This window comes from Theropithecus gelada, chromosome 1 (assembly GCF_003255815.1).
Source record: "Theropithecus gelada isolate Dixy chromosome 1, Tgel_1.0, whole genome shotgun sequence".
NCBI classification, from domain to species: Eukaryota; Metazoa; Chordata; class Mammalia; order Primates; family Cercopithecidae; genus Theropithecus; species Theropithecus gelada.
The window spans coordinates 120,463,076-120,484,249 of NC_037668.1; the positions used below are offsets into that span (position 1 = coordinate 120,463,076).

The following is a 21,174-nucleotide window of genomic DNA, read 5'->3' on the forward strand; positions in this document are numbered from 1 at the left end:
TCTACTGAGATTTTAGAACCACTCACCTACATCCTCAGTCTCTTCATAGGATGCTTGTTCTGCCTCACTGCCTTAACTAAACCCGTCTGATTTCTGGTGGGAGATGCTCATTCTCACACCTTTTATACCGGGTCCGGAAGGCAGCTGTTGGCTGGGGAGTACAGGTAGGGGCCTAGCATAGTTTTGTAGTATTGGCTTTTTCTGTACTTTTCAACAAAAGCACATTTTCCTTTGATGCAGATAACATACTGTCCTTTTCTCTGTCATATGCTGACTTCCTGGTAATTTCCTGACATTCACTGAAGACTCTGGCACCTTCTCATAATCTTTTTCTCTACCCAACTCCTGCTATGATCCTGGGAAAATTGAATGTTCATGCAGATAAACCCTATAACAGGCTAGTCTCATGGTCCTTTATTATTATTGTTTTTCAATCAAGCAGCAAGTCACTGCATCTACTCTCATGGTTCTCAATTTCTAAATTCTAGTGACATTTAGTTCTAATCCATTTTAGTACCTAATCCCATGCCAGATCTCTGAACATCTGGAACTATTCTGCATTTGATACTTTAAACTCCAATACCCCATTTTCTGACCAAAATCTCTCACCCTCCCTCTCCTAGCAATCTGCTTTTCTACTTCTGACTTCTCCAGTCCTGTGATTCCTTCATTTCGACCTACCTAGGCATCCCCTCCTAACCCCTTCTTTACCTATCCAACCTGGATCATGGATTATTGACCAGTTGAACTATCTGCACCCTGTATTTCCTTCAGCAGTATCTACCCAGTAAAATACCAGCCTTGGAAAAATAACTACAGTCTACCTTCTCTACTTCTACACACAGGGAGCTGAGTATTGCTGGATAAAAAAATATAGACTGTTACCACTACAGTTGTGGTCTCCAAGCACCACTGAGTGCTCAGTACTGCTGACTCATGCTTCCATGGCCTTCCACCATCTCTTTCCTTTCCCCTCAGTATTCTAAACCTTTACCAGTTTCCTTAAGCCCTTTTACTCAATGCCCATTTCTACCTCCTCATTATTAAGACATCATCTCTCCTTCACCTAGAAATTCAAGGCCAGTGGGTTTGATTCCTCTCAATTGTAAGTTCCCATTCCTGCTACATATTTCTCAACATGTTTTCTTACCTTGATACCCATTAGTTCTTCCTCTCTAGGACCTTCCTTACTTCCTTGACACTATGTCCAGCCATCTGCTCATAAGCCACATTATTTCAGTTATCTCATAAACACTTGTATTTTTCTCTCAACAGTTTGCACCCCAACAGCTATAAACATGCTCAAGTCTTCCGATCTCCATTACCTTCCTACCCTTAGCTCATGTCTTCTAGCTATTACCTCCTTCCTTATTCACCTAACTCTTTCAAAGAATAGCTTACACTAGTCATCACCTTTTTCTCATCTGTCATTCATTCTTCTATCAACTCCATTCTGATTTGTCTCCAGCACTATACTTAAACTTTTCTTGCTAAGATTAACAATGCCAATGGATGCTTTTCAGCGTACCTCTATGTTGCATGTAACAGTACTGATCACATCTATCCTTCTGAAACTCTACTACACCAGTTTCTGTGTATTTCTACCACTTCTGACTTCTTTCTTGGGCTCATTTTAAGTGCCGGTACTCTCTAGAGTTCACTCCTGAGCCCTTTTCTCTTGCCACCTCTTTAGGTAATCTCAACCCATCTTATTCAAAGTATCTCCTGGCCAGGTATGGTGGCTCAGACCTGTAATTCCAGCACTTTGGGAAGCCAAGGTGGGAGGATCACTTGAGCCCAGGAGTTCAAGACCAGTCTGTACAGCACAGTAAGACTTCACCTCTACAAAACAAAATTTTAAATTAGCCAGGCATGCTAGCGCATGCCTGTAAGTCCCAGCTACTCAGGAGGCTGAGGTGGAAGGATCAATTGAGCCTGGGAGGTTGAGGCTGCAGTGAGCTATGGTTGTGCCATTGCACTCCAGCCTAGGCCACAGAGTGAGACCCTAACTCAAAAAGTATATATACACGCAGTTACATATAATTCTATATTAAATATACATATATTTTGCATATTAAAATATATTTTAAATTCCTTAAAAACCTACTCTCTCTCTGGTTATTAGATACACATTAAAAAATTATTGTTAATCTTGTTAGGTATTAGGCCGGGAATAGTGGCTCTCGCCTGTAATCCCAGCACTTTGGGAAGCCAAAGGCAGCCAGATCGCTTGAGCCCAGGAGTTCGAGACCAGCCTGGGTAACATGGTAAAACCCCGTCTCTACCAAAAATACAAAAATTGGCCAGGTGGGACTATGTGTGCCTGCAGTGAGGCTGAGGCAGGAGAATTGCTTGAGCCCGGGAGGCAGAGGTTTCAGTGAGCCGAGATCATGCCACTTCCTTCAGCTTAGGCAATGGGAGTGAAACCCTGTCTCAAAAAATTTTAACAAAAGGTAATAAAATCTTGTTAGGTGTCATGATAACATGGTGGTTATTTGTTTTTTAAAAAAAGCCCTTATCATTAGGGAAGCATCCTTAAAGACTTACAGATGAATTATGTTTAGGACTTGTTATACCACAGCAAGAAAAGGAGGAGGATAGATAAAACAAAACTGGCAAAATGTTCATAATTATTGAAGCTGGGTGATGGGTACATGGGCATGTGCTATATTATTTTTAGTACTTTTCTGAATGTTTTTAAATTTTTATAATACATTTTATTTAAAAGCTCAAGACCCCCAGATTCTTGCTCTGTATTCTCTATCTCAAGTATTGGCACCTTCATCTGCCCAGTTATGCAAGCAAAAACCCTCATCCATGTTCTATTCAAAATCCAATCAATGACCAAATTTTGCCAGTTTTACCTACTATGAAGTTCTCAAATCTGCCCTTTCTTCATCTTTAACTTAATAACAGAATGTACCCTAAATTTAGTCAATTAAAAAAAGGAAACAAACAAAAACTATATCCATACATCTATACTCTTGTCCCATCATTTCTTACTTAACTCCTAAGGCTTCCCTACTTCCAATTTTATCCCCGTTAGTCATCTTCCTTTAAAGTGATGAATCCTAAACACAGTTTGATTACATCACTCCCAGATTTAACATCTGTGATACTGTGAAATATATATTTGCTCTTTGTTCCCACTTCCTGGGATATAACTCCTAAAATCCTTGGAATCTCCAAAGTGATAAGTGTCTTTATGCTGTTGAGTTGACTGATGGCTGGGTCTCCTGGATAGCCTCAGGATGGGAGCTGGTTGCCAAGGGAACCAACCCTGTGATTAGAAGGTTGGACCTTTCAGTCCCACAGCCCCACCCCCATCCCACCTCAGTAAAGGAGAGGGGCTGAAGATTAAGTTGATTACCAATGGTCAATGATGTAATTAATCATTCCTACATAATGAAGCCTCCATAAAAACCCAAAATGATCGGATTCAGAAAGCTTCTGGAAGCTGAACACACGAAGTTTCCAGTAGGGTGGTGCATCCAGGAAGGGTATGGAAACTTGGTACCTCCTCCCCTATACCTAAGCCCTATGCATCTCTTCATCTGTATCCTTGGTAATATTCTTTACAGTAAACCACTAAATGTAAGTAAGCAGTTCCCTGAGTTCTGTAAGCCTATCTAGCAAATTAATCAAACCCAAGAAGGGGTCCTGGGAATCTTGATTTATAGCCAGTCAGTCAGAGCACAGGTAAAACATCCTGCGGCTTGAGACTGGCATTGGAAGTGGGGGCAGTCTTGAGGGATTCAGTCCTCAACCTGTGAAATCTGACACTGTCTCCAGGTAGGTAATGTTGGAATTGAATTAGAGGACACCCAATTGGTGTCCACGGTAAAACTGCTTGCTTGCTTGCTGTGAAGTGCAGGGGGCAGGGCAGGGGAACTCCATACATCTGGTGTCAGAAACTTGTTATGACTATAGTAGGAGAAACTGAGTTTGGTTTTTCTGCATCACCAGATTTCCTCTAATAGTTTCCAACTTTCATAGTTGTCTTCTCAAAATACGCATCATAGGTGATGGTGCTTATACCACCTCCAGGAGATGGCACTGTACTCTAGCACTGGCAACAATGAAGAGCCCCCAGACTTTTGTGTGCTCCAGAGAAAACCCTTCACCTCTCCTTCTTCATCCCTCACAGCCTCTTCACTATTATCGTGACCATCAGCATGAACCTAATTATGTATTCCTAATTATATCAGTCACCAAGTCATCTCTCATCTTCAGAATTTATTCCCATAAACTTCTAGCATCCCTTCATATTACCCCTTTTTCCATCTCTCCTAAATGAAAATTGGCTCTCATCTGAAAACAACTGCTTTCTCTGCAACCCTTCAAAAGACTGCTATATTTTTCATCTATACCCATTGTACCACTGAGCCTGGGAATACATCTGTTCTCCTTGCTGCTTCTACACCATTCTCTCCCCATCCTCTCTAAAACTCCCTCAACTCTGAAACTCATTTTTTATGACTTTACCATTTCTACCCCTCCTTGTTGCAGTCAGTAGACCCCAAGGTCACCCCATCACGTGGCTTTCCAACATTATCATTCTGTGGGATTTAAACGTACAACCAAAGAAATCTCAGAAATCTATTTTCTCTAGTCCAATGACCTTGGCCTCTACTCTCTCCTTTAGAACACCCTCTCATGTTCACACCCCAGACATTGATGCTAGTAACTATAATCTTTCCATAATACTATTTTCAAGCATCCTATTCTTTACACCTATTTTTTCAGTTCACCCCTTTTAGTAACCTAACTCCAAACATTTGTCACCCACATCAGGTTCTACAACCTAATGATCCAATCACCTTTTCACTGTCTCTTGCATTTAGTATGTCCTAACTTCACTCCTTACCCAGCTTAAATTCTATGTCCATCATTAAAGTCACTTTGTACATTAAAATCACCTTGTGGCAGGGTGCAGCGGCTCACACCTGTAATTCCTGACTTTGGGAGGCTGAGGCGGGTGGATCACCTGAGGTCAGGAGTTTGAGACCAGCTTGGCCAACATGGCGAAACTCCATCTCTACTAAAAATACAAAAAATTAGCCAGGCGTGGTGGCGGGTGCCTGTAATCCCAGCTACTTGGGAGGCTAAGGCAGGAGAATTGCTTGAACCTAGGAGGTGGAGATTGCAGAGAACTGAGATCGTGCCATTGAACCACAGCCCGGGTGACACAGCAAGACTCTGTCTCAAAAAAAAAAAAAGGAGTCACTTCCAAGATGGCTGAATAGAAACAGCTCCAGTCTGCAGCTCCCAGCGAGACTGATGCAGAAGATGGGTGATTTCTGCATTTCCAACTGAGGTACCTGGTTCATCTCATTGGGACTGGCTGGACAGTGGGTACAGCCCACGGAGGGCAAGTTGAAGCAGGGTGGGGCATCGCCTCACCCGGGAAGCACGAGGGGTCAGCGCATTTCCCTTTCCTAGCCAAGGGAAGCCATGACAGACCGTATCTGGAGCAACGGTATACTCCTGACCAAATATTGTGCTATTCCCACAGTCTTAGTAACCGGCAGACCAGGAGATACCCTCCCGTGCCTGGCTTGGTGGATCCCACACCCACGGAGCCTTGCTCACTGCTAGCACAGCAGTCTGAGATTGACCTGTGAGGCTGCAGCTGGACAGGGGAAGGGGCGTCCGCCACTACTGAGGTTTGAGTAGCTCACAGTGTAAACAAAGAGGCCTGGAAGCACGAACTGGGCGGAGCCCACCACAACTCAGCAAGGCCTACTGCCTGTATAGATTCCACCTCTGGGGACAGGGCAAAAGGTGGCAGACAGCTTCTGCAGACTTAAACGTCCCTGTCTGACAGCTCTGAAGAGAGCAGTGGTTCTCTCAGTATGGCCGTTGAGCTCCGATAATGGACAGACTGCCTCCTCAAGTAGGTCCCTGACCCCCATGTAGCCTGACTGGGAGACACCTTCCAGTAGGGGGCCGACAGACACCTCAAACAGGCGGGTGCCCCTCTGGGACAAAGCTTCCAGAGGAGGGTTCAGGCAGGAATATTTGCTGTTCTGCAGTCTCCACTGGTGATACCCAGGCAAACAGAGTCTGGAGTGGACCTCTAGCAAACTCCAACAGACCTGCAGCTGAGGGGTCTGACTGTTAGAAGGAAAACTAACAAACAGAAAGGAATAGCATCATCATCAATAAAAAGGACATCTACACCAAAACCCCATCTGTAGGTCACCATCATCAAAGATCAAAGGTAGATAAAACCACAAAGATGGGGAGAAACCAGAGCAAAAAACCTGAAATTTCCAAAGAACAGAACGCCTCTGCTCCTCCAAAGGATCACAGCTCTTGGCCAACAAGGGAACAAAACTGGACAGAGAATGAGTTTCACAAGTAGTTGACAGAAGTAGGCTTCAGAAGGTCAGTAATAACAAACTTCTCCGAGCTAAAGGAGCATGTTCTAACCTGTCACAAGGAAGCTAAAAACCTTGAAAAAAGGTTAGACGAATAGCTAACTAGAATAAACAGTGTAGAGAAGACCTTAAGTGACCTGATGGAGCTGAAAACCATGGCACGAGAACTACGTGATGCATGCACAAGCTTCAGTAGCATACAGAGACCACCACAAAGATACTCCTCGAGAAGAGCAACTCCAAGACACATAATTGTCAGATTCACCAAGGTGGAAGTGAACGGAAAACTTTTAAGGGCAGCCAGAGAGAAAGGTTGGGTTACCCACAAAGGGAAGCCCATCACACTAAGCGAATCCCTCGGCAGAAACCCTACAAGTCAGAAGAGAGTGGGGGCCAGTATTCAACATTCTTAAAGAAAAGAATTTTCAACCCAGAATTTCATATCCAGCCAAACTAAGGTGCATAAGTGAAGGAGAAATAAAATCCTTTACAGACAAGCAAATGCTGAGAGATTCTGTCACTACCAGGCCTGCCCTACAAGAGCTTCTGAAGGAAGCACTAAACATGAATAGGATCGACCGGTACCAGCCGCTGCAAAAACATGCAAAATGGTAAAAACCAGTAACGCTATGAAGAAACCACATCAATTAATGGGAAAAATAACCAGCTAACATCATAATGACAGGATCAAATTCAATCATAACAATACTAACCTTAAATGTAAATGGGCTAAATGCCCCAAATAAAAAATACAGACTGGCAAATTGGATAGAGTCAAGACTCATCAGTTTGCTGTATTCAGGAGACCCATCTCACGTGCAAAGATGCACATAGACTCAAAATAAAGGGATGGAGGAAGATCTACCAAGCGAATGGAAAACAAAACAAAACAAAAAAGCAAGGGTTGCAATCCTAGTCTCTGATAAAACAGACTTTAAACCAACAAAGACCAAAAGAGACAAAGAAGGCCATTACATAATGGTAAAGGGATAACTTTAGCAAGAAGAGCTAACTATCCTAAATATATATGCATCCAATACAGGAGCACCCAGATTCATAAAGCAAGTCCTCAGAGACCTACAAAGAGACTTAGACTCCCACACAATAATGATGGGAGATTTTAACACCCCACTGTCAATATTACACAGATCAATGAGACAGAAGGTTAACAAGGATATCCAGAACTTGAACTCAGCTCTGGACCAAGTGGACCTAATAGACATCTACAGACCTCTCCACCCCAAATCAACAGAATATACATTCTTCTCAGCACCACATCATACTTATTCTAAAACTGACCACATAATTGGTAGTAAAATACTACTCAGCAAATGTAAAAGAACAGAAATCACAACAAACTGTCTCTCAGACCACAGTGCAATCAAATTAGAACTCAGGATTAATAAACTCACTCAAAACGGCACAACTACATGGAAACTGAACAACCTGCTCCTGAATGACTACTGGGTAAATAACGAAATGAAGGCAGAAATAAAGATGTTCTTTGAAAACAATGAGAACAAAGACACGTTTCAGAATCTCTGGGACACTTTTAAAGCAGTAAGTAGAGGGAAATTTGTAGCAGTAAATGACCACAAAAGAAAGCAGGAAGGAGCTAAAATGACATCCTAACATCACAATGAAAAGAACTAGAGAAGCAAGAGCAAACAAATTTAAAAGCCAGCAGAAGGCAAGAAATAACTAAGATGAGAGTAGAACTGAAGAAGATAGAGACACAAAAAACCCTTCAAAAAAAAAAAATCAGTGAATCCAGGAGCTGGTTTTTTGAAAAGATCAGCAAAATACATAGACCTCTAGCAAGACTAATAAAGAAGAAGAGAAGAATCAAATAGACACAATAAAAAATGATAAAGGTGATATCACCACTGATCTCACAGAAATACAAACTACCATCAGAGAATAGTATAAACACCTCTATGCAAATAAACTAGAAAATCTAGAAGAAATGGATAAATTCCTGGACACATACACCCTCCCAAGACTAAATCAAAAAGAAGTTGAATCTCTGAATAGACCAATAACAGGTTCTGAAATTGAGGCAATAATAGCCTACCAACCAAAAAAAGTTCAGAACCAGACAGATTCACAGCTGAATTCTACCACAGGTACAAAAAGGAGATGGTACCATTCCTTCTGAAACTATTCCAATCAATAGAAAAAGAGGGAATCCTCCCTAACTCATTTTATGAGGCCAGGATCATCCTGATACCAAAGCCTGGTAGAGACACAACAAAAAGAGAATTTTAGGGCAATATCCCTGATAAACATCGATGCGAAAGTCCTCAATAAAATACTGAATCCAGCAGCACATCAAAAATCTCATCCGCCACAATCAAGTCGGCTTCATCCCTGGGATGCAAGGCTGGTTCAACATATGCAAATCAATAAATGTAATCCACCACATAAACAGAACCAATGACCAAAAACCACATGATTATCTCAATAGATGCAGAAAAGGCCTTTGACAAAATTCAACAGTCCTTCATGCTAAAAACTCTCAATAAACTAGGTACTGATGGAACGTATCTCAAAATAATAAGCGCTTTTTTGACAAACCCACAGCCTGAACGGGCAAAAAATTGGAAGCATTCCCTTTGAAAGCCAGCACAAGACAAGGATGCCCTTTCTCACGACTCCTGTTCAACAAAGTGTTGGAGTTCCGGCTAGGGCAATCAGGCAAGAGAAAGCAATAAAGGTATTTGATTAAGAAAAGAGGAAGTCAAATTGTCTCTGTTTGCAGATGACATGATTGTATATTTAGAAAACCCCATTGTCTCAGACCAAAATCTCTTTAAGCTGATAAGCAACTTCAGCAAAGTCTCGGAATACAAAATCAATGTGCAAAAATCACAAGTGTTCCTATACACCAATAATAGACAAAAAGACAGCCAAATCATGAGTGAACTCCCATTCACAATTACTACAAAGAGAATAAAATAGCTAGGAATCCAATATACCAGAGATTGAAGGACCTCTTCAAGGAGAACTACAAACCACTGCTCAACGAAATAAAAGACGACACAAACAAATGGAAGAACATTCCATGCTCATGGATAGGAAGAATCAGTATCGTGAAAATGGCCATACTGCCCAAAGTAATTTACAGATTCAATGCTATCCCCATCAAGCTACCAATGACTTTCTTCACAGAGTTGGAAAAAACTACTTTAAAGTTCATATGGAACCAAAAAAGAGCCCGTACAGCCAAGACAATCCTAAGCAAAAAGAACAAAGCTGGAGGCATCATGCTACCTGACTTCAAACTACACTACAAGGCTACAGTAACCAAAACAGTATGGTACTGGTACCAAAACAGATACACAGACCAATGCAACAGAACAGAGGACTCTGAAATAACACTACACATCTACAACCATCTGATCTTTGACAAACCTGACAAAAACAAGCAATGGAGAAAGGATTCCCTATTTAATAAACGGTGCTGGGAAAACTGGCTAGCCATATGTAGAAAGCTGAAACTGGATGCCTTCCTTACACCTTATACAAAAATTAACTCGAGATGGATTAAAGACTTAAATGTAAGACCTAACACCATAAAAACCCTAAAAGAAAACCTAGGTAATACCATTCAGAACATAGGCATGGGCAAAGACTTCATGACTAAAACACCAAAAGCAATGGCAACAAAAGCCCAAATAGACAAATGGTATCTAATTAAACTAAAGAGCTTCTGCACAGCAAAAGAAACTATCATCAGAGTGAACAGACAACGTACAAAATGGGAGAAAATTTGTGCAATCTATCCATCTGACAAAGGGCTAATATCCAGAATCTACAAGGAACTTAAATTTATAAGAAAAAAACAAACAGCCCCCATCAAAAAGTGGGCAAAGGATATGAATAGACACTTCTCAAAAGAAGACATTTATGCAGCCAACAGACATAAAAAAATGCTCATCATCACTGGTCATTGGAGAAACACAAATGAAAACCACAATGAGATACCATCTCATGCCAGTTAGAATGGCAATCATTAAAAAGTCACGAAACAACAGGTGCTGGAGAGGATGTGGAGAAATAAGAATGCTTTTACACTGTTGGTGGGAGTGTAAATTAGTTCAACCATTGTGGAAGACAGTGTGGCGATTCCTCAAGGATCCAGAACTAGAAATACCATTTGACCCAGCGATCCCAATACTGGGCATATACCCAAAGGATTATAAATCATTCTACGATAAAGACACATGCTCATGTGTTTCTTGTGGCACTATTCACAATAGCAAAGACTTGGAACCAACCCAAATGTCCATCAATGATAGACTGGATTAAGAAAATGTGGCACATACACACAATGAAATACTATGCAGCCATAAAAAAGGATGAGTTCATGTCCTTTGCAGGGACATGGATGAAGCTGGAAACCATCATTCTAAGCAAACTATCACAGGAACAGAAAACCAAACACCGCATGTTCTTACTCATAGGTAGGACAGAACACATGGACACAGGGTGGGGAACATCACACACCAGGGCCAGTCGGGACATGGGGGCCTGGGGGAGGGATAGCATTAGGAGAAATACCTAATGTAAACGATGAGTTGATGGGTACAGCAAACAAACATGGCACATGTATACCTATGTAACAAACCTGCACGTTGTGCACATGTAACTTAGAACTTACATAATTGAAAAAAAAAAATCACCTTACATACATGCTCAATCCCTTGCCCCCTTCTTGCTCTCTACAAGAGGTTTTGAGAACCTCACCCTAATTAAACCAAATGTTACTCCTATGCTGTACCTGCACTCATGTAGCTGAACATGGCTGAAGAAAACTACACGGCCACATGGACTGCTCTTTTGAAATTCATAAACATCAACTTAAAATACATTTTTTAATATTTCAGATTATTTCTCTAATACAGAATCTGAGTACATTTTAAAATACTATTGATGCATACAGCCAAACTGCTTTTAAAATAAAATTTACTTATATATGGAGCTATTTTGAAAATATTTATCATGGGGCATGGAATTTCCACTCTAGGAATTTTAAGGAAATAATTTTAGAAGTATACAAAAATTTAGTTACTAGGTTACTTATAATAGACTTAACAGTTAAAAAAAAGAAAATTGGAGTTGTCCTACAATAATGAAAAATTAGTAACAATCCAAATGTTGAACTATATGGCATAGGTGAAATACACTATGCTAAGTCCATACCATAGGACGCTATTAAGCCAATGGAAAAATATTCATAATATACTGTTGAAGAGGAAAAACGTAGATTATAAGAATACATATATAATCTTTGAAAATTTTATATATATGTATTATTATAAATAAGTATATAAGAAAAAAGCCTGGAGGATATCAATATTTATCTTTGGATAATAAAATTATTGCTGTTTTATTTTCCATCTTTTATGTGTTCTACAAAAAATACATATTTCTTTATTAATGAATGTATCAATTTACATGTGCAGTACTGAGAATATAGTGGGATAACATTTGAGATTATAGCAGATTAAATTAGCTGTACTTACTATTATTTCTGATGCAAAATACCTGAAAGGATCATTTCCACCTTCTTCAGACTGTTCAAGGAATTGTGCTGTCAGCAAAGGGCATTTCAAGCTTTTGAAACAACTAAGACGTAAGAAATAGGTAACTATGAAATCAACACTTCCAAGTATAAAATCCCTAGTTCTTCAAATCTAAGTTAATTTTACTTGAAAAATAACATAAGCACTGCTATGGTTTGAATGACTCTCCTCTCCAAAACTCATGTTGAAATTTAACTGCCATAAAGAGGTGGAAATTAGGCCAAGGGGGCTCCACTCTCATGCATGAGATTAATGCTCTTGTAAAAGGGCAAGTTCAGCCCACTTTTGCCTTTTGCCCTTTTACCTTCAGCCACATTATGACACAGCTAGAAGGCCCTTGCCAGATGCCAGCGCCTTAACTGTAGACTTCCCAGCCTCCAGAACTGTGAACCAATGAATTTCGTTCATTATAAATCACCCAGTCTTAGGTAGTCTGTTATATCAGCACAAGTGGATTAAGACAAGCATCAATAACTTAATGTTCTATAAAACTGTTGATGTAACGTCGTTCGTACTAGTAATAGGGAGAACATGAGAACACCTTGGGAGACTCAACATGCTAAGACTGACTTCTACATCTGAACTATTCCATTGAATTCTGAATGTTTGAGGGCCAGTGCTAGTCTATGATGTTGTTTTCATTAGTTCAAAGAAAAAATCAGGAAATAGTCATTTTTTCACACAGCTCTATTTGTTTTATTTAGAAAATGAAACTTTATTCTGTGATTAAGCCTTTCCTATTTCTTTAGTTAAAATATCTTTTCTTTTATGAGATAATGGATTTTATAAATGGTAAAAAACTTTTTTTTGAGACAGGGTCTCTGTCACCCAGGCTGGAATGCAGTGGCACAATAATAGCGCACTGTAACCTCAAACTCCTGGGCCCAAAGGATCCTCCTGCCGCAGCCTGCCAAGTAGCTTGGACTACAGGCACACAACACTGTGCCCAGCTAACTTTTTTATTTTTTGTAGAGACAGGGTCTCACTCTGTTGCCCAGGCTGGTCTCAAACTCCTGACCTCAAGCAATCTCCCACCTTGGCCTCCCAAAGTGTTAGGATTACAGACGTGAGCCACCACATCTGGCTGTTAATTTTTTTTAAATGTCCTGACAAGTAGGAAGCTAAAAATAGTATGTCTCCAAAATTAAAATATTATTTTATATTCTATTTTTTAGAGATGAGGTCTTGCTGTGTTGCCTAAGTTGGTCTTGAACTCCTGGCCTCAAGTGATCCTCCTGCCTCAGCCTCCAAGTAGCCAAAATTTAAAAATTACTGGTCCATGTAATTAAATAATCTAGTCTATCACTGTCCAATAGAAATATAACATAGCCCTACATATAAGATCTTTTAGTAGACATATGAAAAAAGTAGTAAGAATGGGAGAGATGATTTTAATAATTTATCTTAACCCAATATATCTGAAATATTGTCATTTCAACATGTTATCAATATAAAAATTATTGAGGTATTTTACTGTGTGTTTTGTTTTTTTTTTTAAATAACAAGTCTTCAAAATCCAGGGGATATTTTATACTTAAAGTACATCTGAATTTTGACCAGCCATATGTCACATGCTACAGCCATATTGAACAGTACATGTTTAGTCTATAGCACCCATGGAGGGAATGCTGTTGGGTGGATACTCTACTACTATTTTTGTAGTCAAGTTGGATGTTCTGTCTGGTGGTCCTTCTGCTGCTTTCTTTGAAAGAGTAAAACACAATTTCTCCACAGAGCTACATATATCTATTTCCCACACTCACCCTGAGCTACATGTATCTATTTCCCCCACTTTCATTATTCACTTACTATGATGAATAAAGGCAATACAAAGAAGAATATAAAGTAAATGAATGGATTTTGGTTTTATAATTATTTTATTAATTGTTTTTTTTTTTTTTTTTTTTGAGACAGAGTCTCGCTTAGTCGCCCAGGCTGGAGTGCAGTGGCCCGATCTCGGCTCACTGCAAGCTCCGCCTCCAGGGTTCACGCCATTCTCCTGCCTCAGCCTCCCGAGTAGCTGGGACTACAGGCGCCCGCCGCCTCGCCCGGCTAATTTTTTTTTTTGCATTTTTAGTAGAGACGGGGTTTCACCGTGTTAGCCAGGATGGTCTCGATCTCCTGACCTCGTGATCCACCCGCCTCGGCCTCCCAAAGTGCTGGGATTACAGGCGTGAGCCACCGCGCCCCGCCTATCAATTAGTTTTTTAAAGACAGGGTCTTGCTCTGTTGCCCAGGCTGGAGTACAGTGGCCGATCATCATTCACTGCAGCCTCACACTCCTGGATTCAACCCATCCTCTAGCCTCAGCCTCCCAAGTAGTAGCACTACAGGTATATGCCACTACATCCAGCTAATTTTTAAATTTTTTTTTGTAGAGATGGGGGTCTCGCTATGTTGCCAAGGCTGGTCTCAAACTCCTGGCCCCAAACAATCCTCTCATGTCAGTCTCCCAAAGTAATGGGATTACATGTGTGAGCCACTACACCCGGCCTATAATTTTTTTAAATATAAATGTCTCAAGTCCCCATGCTGTATCAGTTGAACCCTACATTCTTCTGAAATTCAAAATGTGAAACGAGATTTCTATTTACATGTCAAACAAGGTGAAGAAACATAAAATAACTGAACTATCAATTACTTAAGTCCATTGTGAGATGTTCTTAAAATTATACTTACAATTTCAGTAATTCATCCTTCAACTTTTCATTTTCCAGTGAGTTTTCTTTGTTATCAATGACTTCTTCCACAAAAGGCTTAGTGAACTCTATTAAGGCCTTGCAACACTGACAAAGGCCATAGTCATCCATTTGTATTTGTTCTTTTGAGTATGGAACAGGAAGAAGAGATAGCTGATTCCAAAGGGTAGACAATGCTAATCCAATTGAATATGCCTTGTTATGAAGTTTCTGAATCACTAGAACAAAGATCAAGTTGTCGCTCATCAAGTATGCTAAACACGGGACAAGAAATTCGGCAAATGTGGAATTACAAGATACCTCCTCCTTCCATATTTTAACAGCTCTTGAAATCAAGATGACACATCACAGTCTAACTGGCAGTGTTTTTTTCTTCTTAGTTGTGCATAAAATAACACAGCATCTTGCCATGAAATGCTGTTTAGGTTATGTTTATAACCGACTATGTGTAACAGGCTATGTACTTAAGACAGAAACATGTTCTTTCCATGTTTTTTGTGTTATAAGCACAAAATATGGGAGTGTATTGTAAACTGCAAAGCACCATACAAATAGGAAGTGGTATTATTAGATTTTTTTCCCCTAGAAGACAGAATATTATAGGTGGTATGAAGCTGGTAGGCATTCATATTTAAAACAAATATAATTTCTGATTCCAGGTCCCTCTATCAGACTGTGAGATAAATGAATTTCCTAAAATGAAAAATAACCTCTTCCCATGGATACTGTCTGCCTCGGTTGCCAAGACCCATTACCTACCAATATTGTTACTGCACTCAGCCATGGAGCCTTATCATGCCATATCTCCTCGTTTCATTCTTCAGCAGTACCTTTGCTATGCCCAATCCACCTCCCAAAGCAGAGGCTGAGCAATGCCCTGCCTGATACTCTTCTGGACTACTATAATGCTATCAGATTTAGTACTGCAGACACCACAGAGGTAATCCTTGAAATATGTTTCGGGAGAAAATTCTAGATTTAAGCAGCAGATAGGAAGGTTAGGCAAAAAGGTATAGGTTTCAATACAGTACATGAAAAATAGTATGACATTCAACAGAATATTTACTGGGTACCCACTCTGACCAGATACTATAATCTTTCCATGAGCAGCAGAATTCACATTGGCATTGCTATTATTCGTTTAAGCAGAGTACTCACTAATTAGCTGCAAACTTTGGTGTAGTATTGACATTTTGGGGTAACCATCAAGGCACTTAAAGATACAACAAGAAGTACTCTGATATCAAAATTCTCATTACCTGTTTGTAATGGCTGAAGCAAAAGAAGAATACTTTGGGATATCTGTTTTCCAGAGGGCTCTTCAATCAGTTCAAGCAAACCCAACAATAATTCCTTTGGATTGCATAACTATAAAAATATTCACAATTGAACCTGTTTAATACAAGTTGTATTTAAAGCCACATTATTACTATTTTTAAGAAGACATATATTGACAAAAAATATTATACAATTATGTTTTTGCTTAACATTAAAATTATTTATACAATTGTTAAAAAAATATGCACTAGCAAAACACAGAATCTGTGGTCAAGTAACTATAAAACTAAAAAGCAGCAAGAAGTCAATGGATCTTTAAGCTCAGGTTTCCTTTGGGCTTCACCTGTCTACTCTGAAATTGCCTTAATAAATTCCCAGGGGCTCCAGCAGGTGGGACCTTTCAATCCCACGCTGCAAGCCTATTTAGGCTAGTCTGGAATCGCTTCTGTATTTTTTAAACAGGTGAAACTTTGCATTGCTTTCTGACTGGCAGTATTTTATCATCTCACTTGACTGTTTTTTTAAAAAGCTCCCAGCTCCCTTAGTCAATAACTCATACAGACGGAGCTCTCCTTCCAAATATATATTTGGGTATATTTACACTGATCACTAAGCAGTTTCTTTTTTTTTTTTTTTTTCTTTTTTTTTGAGACGGAGTCTTGCTCTGTGCCCCAGATCTCGATCTCCTGACCTCGTGATCCACCTGTCTCGGCCTCCCAAAGTGCTGGGATTACAGGCTTGAGCCACCGCGCCCGGCCTAGCAGTTTCTTATAACATCCTTTTTCTCAGAATTTTTCTATCTTAGCCATCAAATATTGCCTTTAAACTCTACTAGCCTTTTACCAACGGTCTCTTTCTAAGGTTGTTAGTCACAACTGATCTGTGTTCTACCCCTATTCCTACTTTCATTTTAATCACTTGTATTCTAGGCTTTCGATTCTCTTTTAAGGAACGTACCACAAAGAAAGAGGACTGAGATTTTAATTCTAGTTCTAATGTTGCCAAAAGATAAATGTGACCTTGAACTACCTCTCTAAACCTTGTATTCCACATCTATACAAAAAGTTGTTAAAATATAGCTTCCCAGGTCTCTCCCTGGAGATGCTGAATCAATGGGTCTGATATGAAGTTAATGAGGTTAGAAAATTTTTTATCCAGAGAATTTGGGAAATCCTGAAATGTAACTGCCTATCCAATCAATAAGACTGGGTCTTTTCTCCAACAAGTTCCTTTCTGCATGTACTTTCATGAACTGAAAGCTTTCTTACCAAACAATAAACATTAAAGGGAATTATAAAATACTGCTGTGTGTTATGACAAAGAGAACCTTGTTAACTTACCTTTACTAATAAATCAAAGATCAAAAAGCAAACTTTTCTTTTAGCATCCTCTTTATCTTTACACAAAAGGCATCGAACAACAGGACCAATGAGATTCCAGCCCATATTCTTGATGATGACCTGTAAAGACATTTTCAGAGTAAAGCAAACACTGCCACCTACAGGACTCTCGCAGTGTGCTTTCCTATCTCGGATGAGCTCAGAATTGTCTCTGAAACAGGAAGATGGGAGAAGTGAGGCCTATGACATTTCACCACAGACTTTCCAGGGTGGGCTGCTGACAGATATCAACATTTTTAAGTAGATAGTTTTTAATATGTTCACTGAGGAAAGGCAAAAGGGTCTTTACTTTTTATCAGGCAAGCTGATGTTTCCCAAGATTTAAATAGTGCCTCTATTTCCAAAAAGAGTTAATTTGCTGAATACAGGTACTTAACTTCCACAGAGAATTTTTCTCCCCTTATTCATCAAGAAATCCAGCCAATGCTCCTGTACCTTTTAAAGTTCCTTGGAGTCTCTAAATATAATCATTGCAATTTATATAAAAAGAAGGAATACGACTTCATTAACTATCTCTCCTACATACAAGTGGCTTCCATGTTCAAAGATATTTCAGAATACTTACCACACAAGTGAAAGTTTATCTTTATAATTACTAATTCACATTCATTATCAAAACCACTGATTTTCAAAAGTATCAACTGTCAGGCCTCTGAGCCAAAGCTAAGCCATCATATCCCCTGTGACCTGCACGTACACATCCAGATGGCCGGTTCCTGCCTTAACCGATGACATTCCACCACAAAAGAAGTGAAAATGGCCAGTCCTTGCCTTAGGCGATGACATTATCTTGTGAAATTCCTTTTCCTGGCACATCCTGCCTCAAAAGCTCCCCCACTGAGCACCTTGTGACCCCTACCCCTGCCTGCCAGAGCACCCCCTTTGACTGTAATTTTTTCTTCTACCTACCCAAATCCTATAAAACGGCCCCACCCCATCTCCCTTCGCTGACTCTTTTCGGACTCAGCCCCGCCTGCACCCAGGTGATTAAAAAGCTTTATTGCTCACACAAAGCCTGTTTGGTGGTCTCTTCACATGGATGCCAGTGACATTTTGGTGCCATGACTCGGATCGGGGGACCTCCTTCGGGAGATCAATCCCCTGTCCTCTTGCTCTTTGCTCTGCGAGAAAGATCCACCTACGACCTCAGGTCCTCAGACAGACCAGCCCAAGGAACAACTCACCAATTTTAAATCTGGTAAGCGGCCTCTTTTTACTCTCTTCTCCAATCTCTCTCACTATCCCTCAACCTCTTTCTCCTTTCAACCTTGGCGTCACACTTCAATCTTTCCCTTCTCTTAATTTCAGTTCCTTTCCATTTCTGGTAGAGACAGAGGAGACGCGTTTTATCTGTGGATCCAAAACTCCGGCACTGGTCACGGACTCGGGAAGACAGTCTTCCCTTGGTGTTTACTCACCCGGGGATGGCTGCCTGATTATTCGCCCACACTTCAGAGATGTCTGACCACACAGGACGCCTGCCTTGGTCCTTCACCCTTAGCAGCAACTACTGCTTTTCTGGGGGGCAAGAACCCCCCGACCCCTTCTCTCCATGTCTCTACCCCTTCTCCGCTTTTCTGGGGGGCAAGAACCCCCCGACCCCTTCTCTCCGTGTCTCTATTCCTCCACTTTTCTGGGGGGCAAGCACCCCCCACTCCTTCTCTCCATGTCTCTACTCTCTTTTCTCTGGGCTTGCCTCCTTCACTATGGGCAACCTTCCACCCTCCGTTCCTCCTCCTTCTCCCTTAGCCTGTGTTCTCAAGAACTTAAAACCTCTTCAACTCACACCTGACCTAAACCTAAACACCTTATTTTCTTCTACAATGCCACCTGACCCCAATACAAACTCGACAGTGGTTCCCAGTAGCCAGAAAATGGCACTTTCGATTTTTCCATCCTACAAGATCTATATAATTCTTGTCGTAAAATGGGCAAACAGTCTGAGGTGCCTGACGCCAAGGCATTCTTTTACACATCGGTCCCTCCCTAGTCTCTGTTCCCAATGCGACTCGTCCCAAATCTTCCATCTTTCCCTCCCGCCTCTTCCCTCAGTCCCAACCCCAAGCATCGCTGAGTCTTTCTAATCTTCCTTTTCTACAGACCCATCTGACTTCTCCCCTCCTCACCAGGCCGAGCTAGGTCCCAAATTTTCCTCAGCCTCCGCTCCCCACCCTATAATCCTTTTATCACCTCCCCTCCTCACACCTGGTCTGGCTTAGTTTTGTTCCACGACTAGCCCTCCCCACCTGCCCAGCTATTTCCTCTTAAAAAGGTGACTGGAGCTAAAGACATAGTCAAGGTTAATGTTCCTTTTTCTTTATCCAACCTCTCCCAAATCAGTTAGCGTTTAGGCTCTTTTTCATCAAATATGAAAAACCCAGCCCAGTTCATGGCTTGTTTGGCAGCAACCCTGAGATGCTTTACAGCCCTAGACCCTAAAATGTCGAAAGGCCGTCTTATTCTCAATATACATTTTATTATCCAATCCGCTCCCGACATTAAATAAAACTCTAAAAATTAGATTCTGGCCCTCAAACCCCAAAACAGGACTTAATTCGCCTTCAAGGTGTATAATAATAAAGGCAGCCAAGTAGCAACGTATTTCTGAGTTGCAATTCCTTGCCTCCACTGTGAGACAAACCCCAACCACATCTCCAGCACACAAGAACTTCCAAACGCCTGAATTGCAGCAGCCAGTCATTCCTCCAGGACCGCCTCCCCCAGAAGCTTGCTACAAGTGCTGGAAATCTGGCCACTGGGCCAAGCAATGTCCGCAGCCCAGAATTCCTCCTAAGCCGTGTCCCATCTATGGGAACCCACAGAAAATTGGAGTGTTCGACTCGCCTGGGAGCCACTCCCAGAGCCCCTAGAACTCTGGCCCAAGGCTCTCTGACTCCTTCCCAGTTCTTCTTGGCTTAGCGGCTAAAGACTGACGCTGCCCAATCACCTCGGAAGCCTCCTGGACCATCGCAGACGCTTTAGGTAACTCTCACAGTGGAGGGTAAGTCCGTCCCCTTCTTAATCAATATGAAGGCTACCCACTCCACATTACCTTCTTTTCAAAGGCCTGTTTCCTTTGCCTCCATAAGTGTTGTGGGTATTGACGGCCAGGTTTGTAAACCTCTTAAAACTCCCCAACTCTGGTGCCAACTTAGACAACATTCTTTTATGCACTCCTTTTTAGTTATCCCCACCTGCCCAGCTCCCTTATTAGGTCGAGACATTTTAACTAAATTATCTGCTTCCCTGACTGTTCCTGGACTACAGCCACACCTCAGTGACGCTGTTTTCCCCAGTCCAAAGCCTCCTTTGCATCCTCCTCTCGTATCCCCCCACCTTAACCCACAAGTATAGGATGCCTCTACTCCCTCCTTGGCGACTGATCATGCACCCCTTACCATCCCATTAAAACCTAATCACCCTTACCCCGCTCAATGCCAATATCCCATCCCACAGTACGCTTTAAAAGAATTAAAGCCTGTTATCACTCAACTGTTAGAGCACGGCCTTTTAAAGCCTATAAACTCTTCTTACAATTCCCCCATTTTACCTGTCCTAGATCCAGACAAGACTTACAGGTTAGTTCAGGATCCGCACCTTATCAACCAAATTGTCTTGCCTGTCCACCCCATAGTGCAAAACCCATATACTCTCCTATCCTCAATACCTCCCTCCACAACCCAGTATTCTGTTCTGGATCTCAAACATGCTTTCTTTATATTCCTTTGTACCCTTCATCCCAGCCTCTCTTCACTTTCACCTGGACTGACCCTGACACCCATCAGGCTCAGCAAATTACCTGGACTGTACTGCTGCAAGGCTTCAC

At 41.1% G+C, this 21,174-nt stretch overlaps 1 protein-coding gene across 2 annotated transcripts in view; it reads right to left on the minus strand.

Moving 5' to 3' along the window:
- GLMN (glomulin, FKBP associated protein) overlaps positions 1-21,174 on the minus strand; it is a 59,269-nt gene that overhangs the window by 28,455 nt on the left and 9,640 nt on the right. For both annotated transcript variants that reach the window (XM_025405823.1, XM_025405813.1), the window contains exons 4-7: positions 17,289-17,408; positions 15,930-16,038; positions 14,651-14,888; positions 11,912-12,014 (exon numbers count right to left, since the gene is read on the minus strand). In XM_025405823.1, coding sequence (XP_025261608.1) covers positions 11,912-12,014; positions 14,651-14,888; positions 15,930-16,038; positions 17,289-17,408 — 570 coding nt within the window. The remainder of the gene's footprint in view (positions 1-11,911; positions 12,015-14,650; positions 14,889-15,929; positions 16,039-17,288; positions 17,409-21,174) is intronic.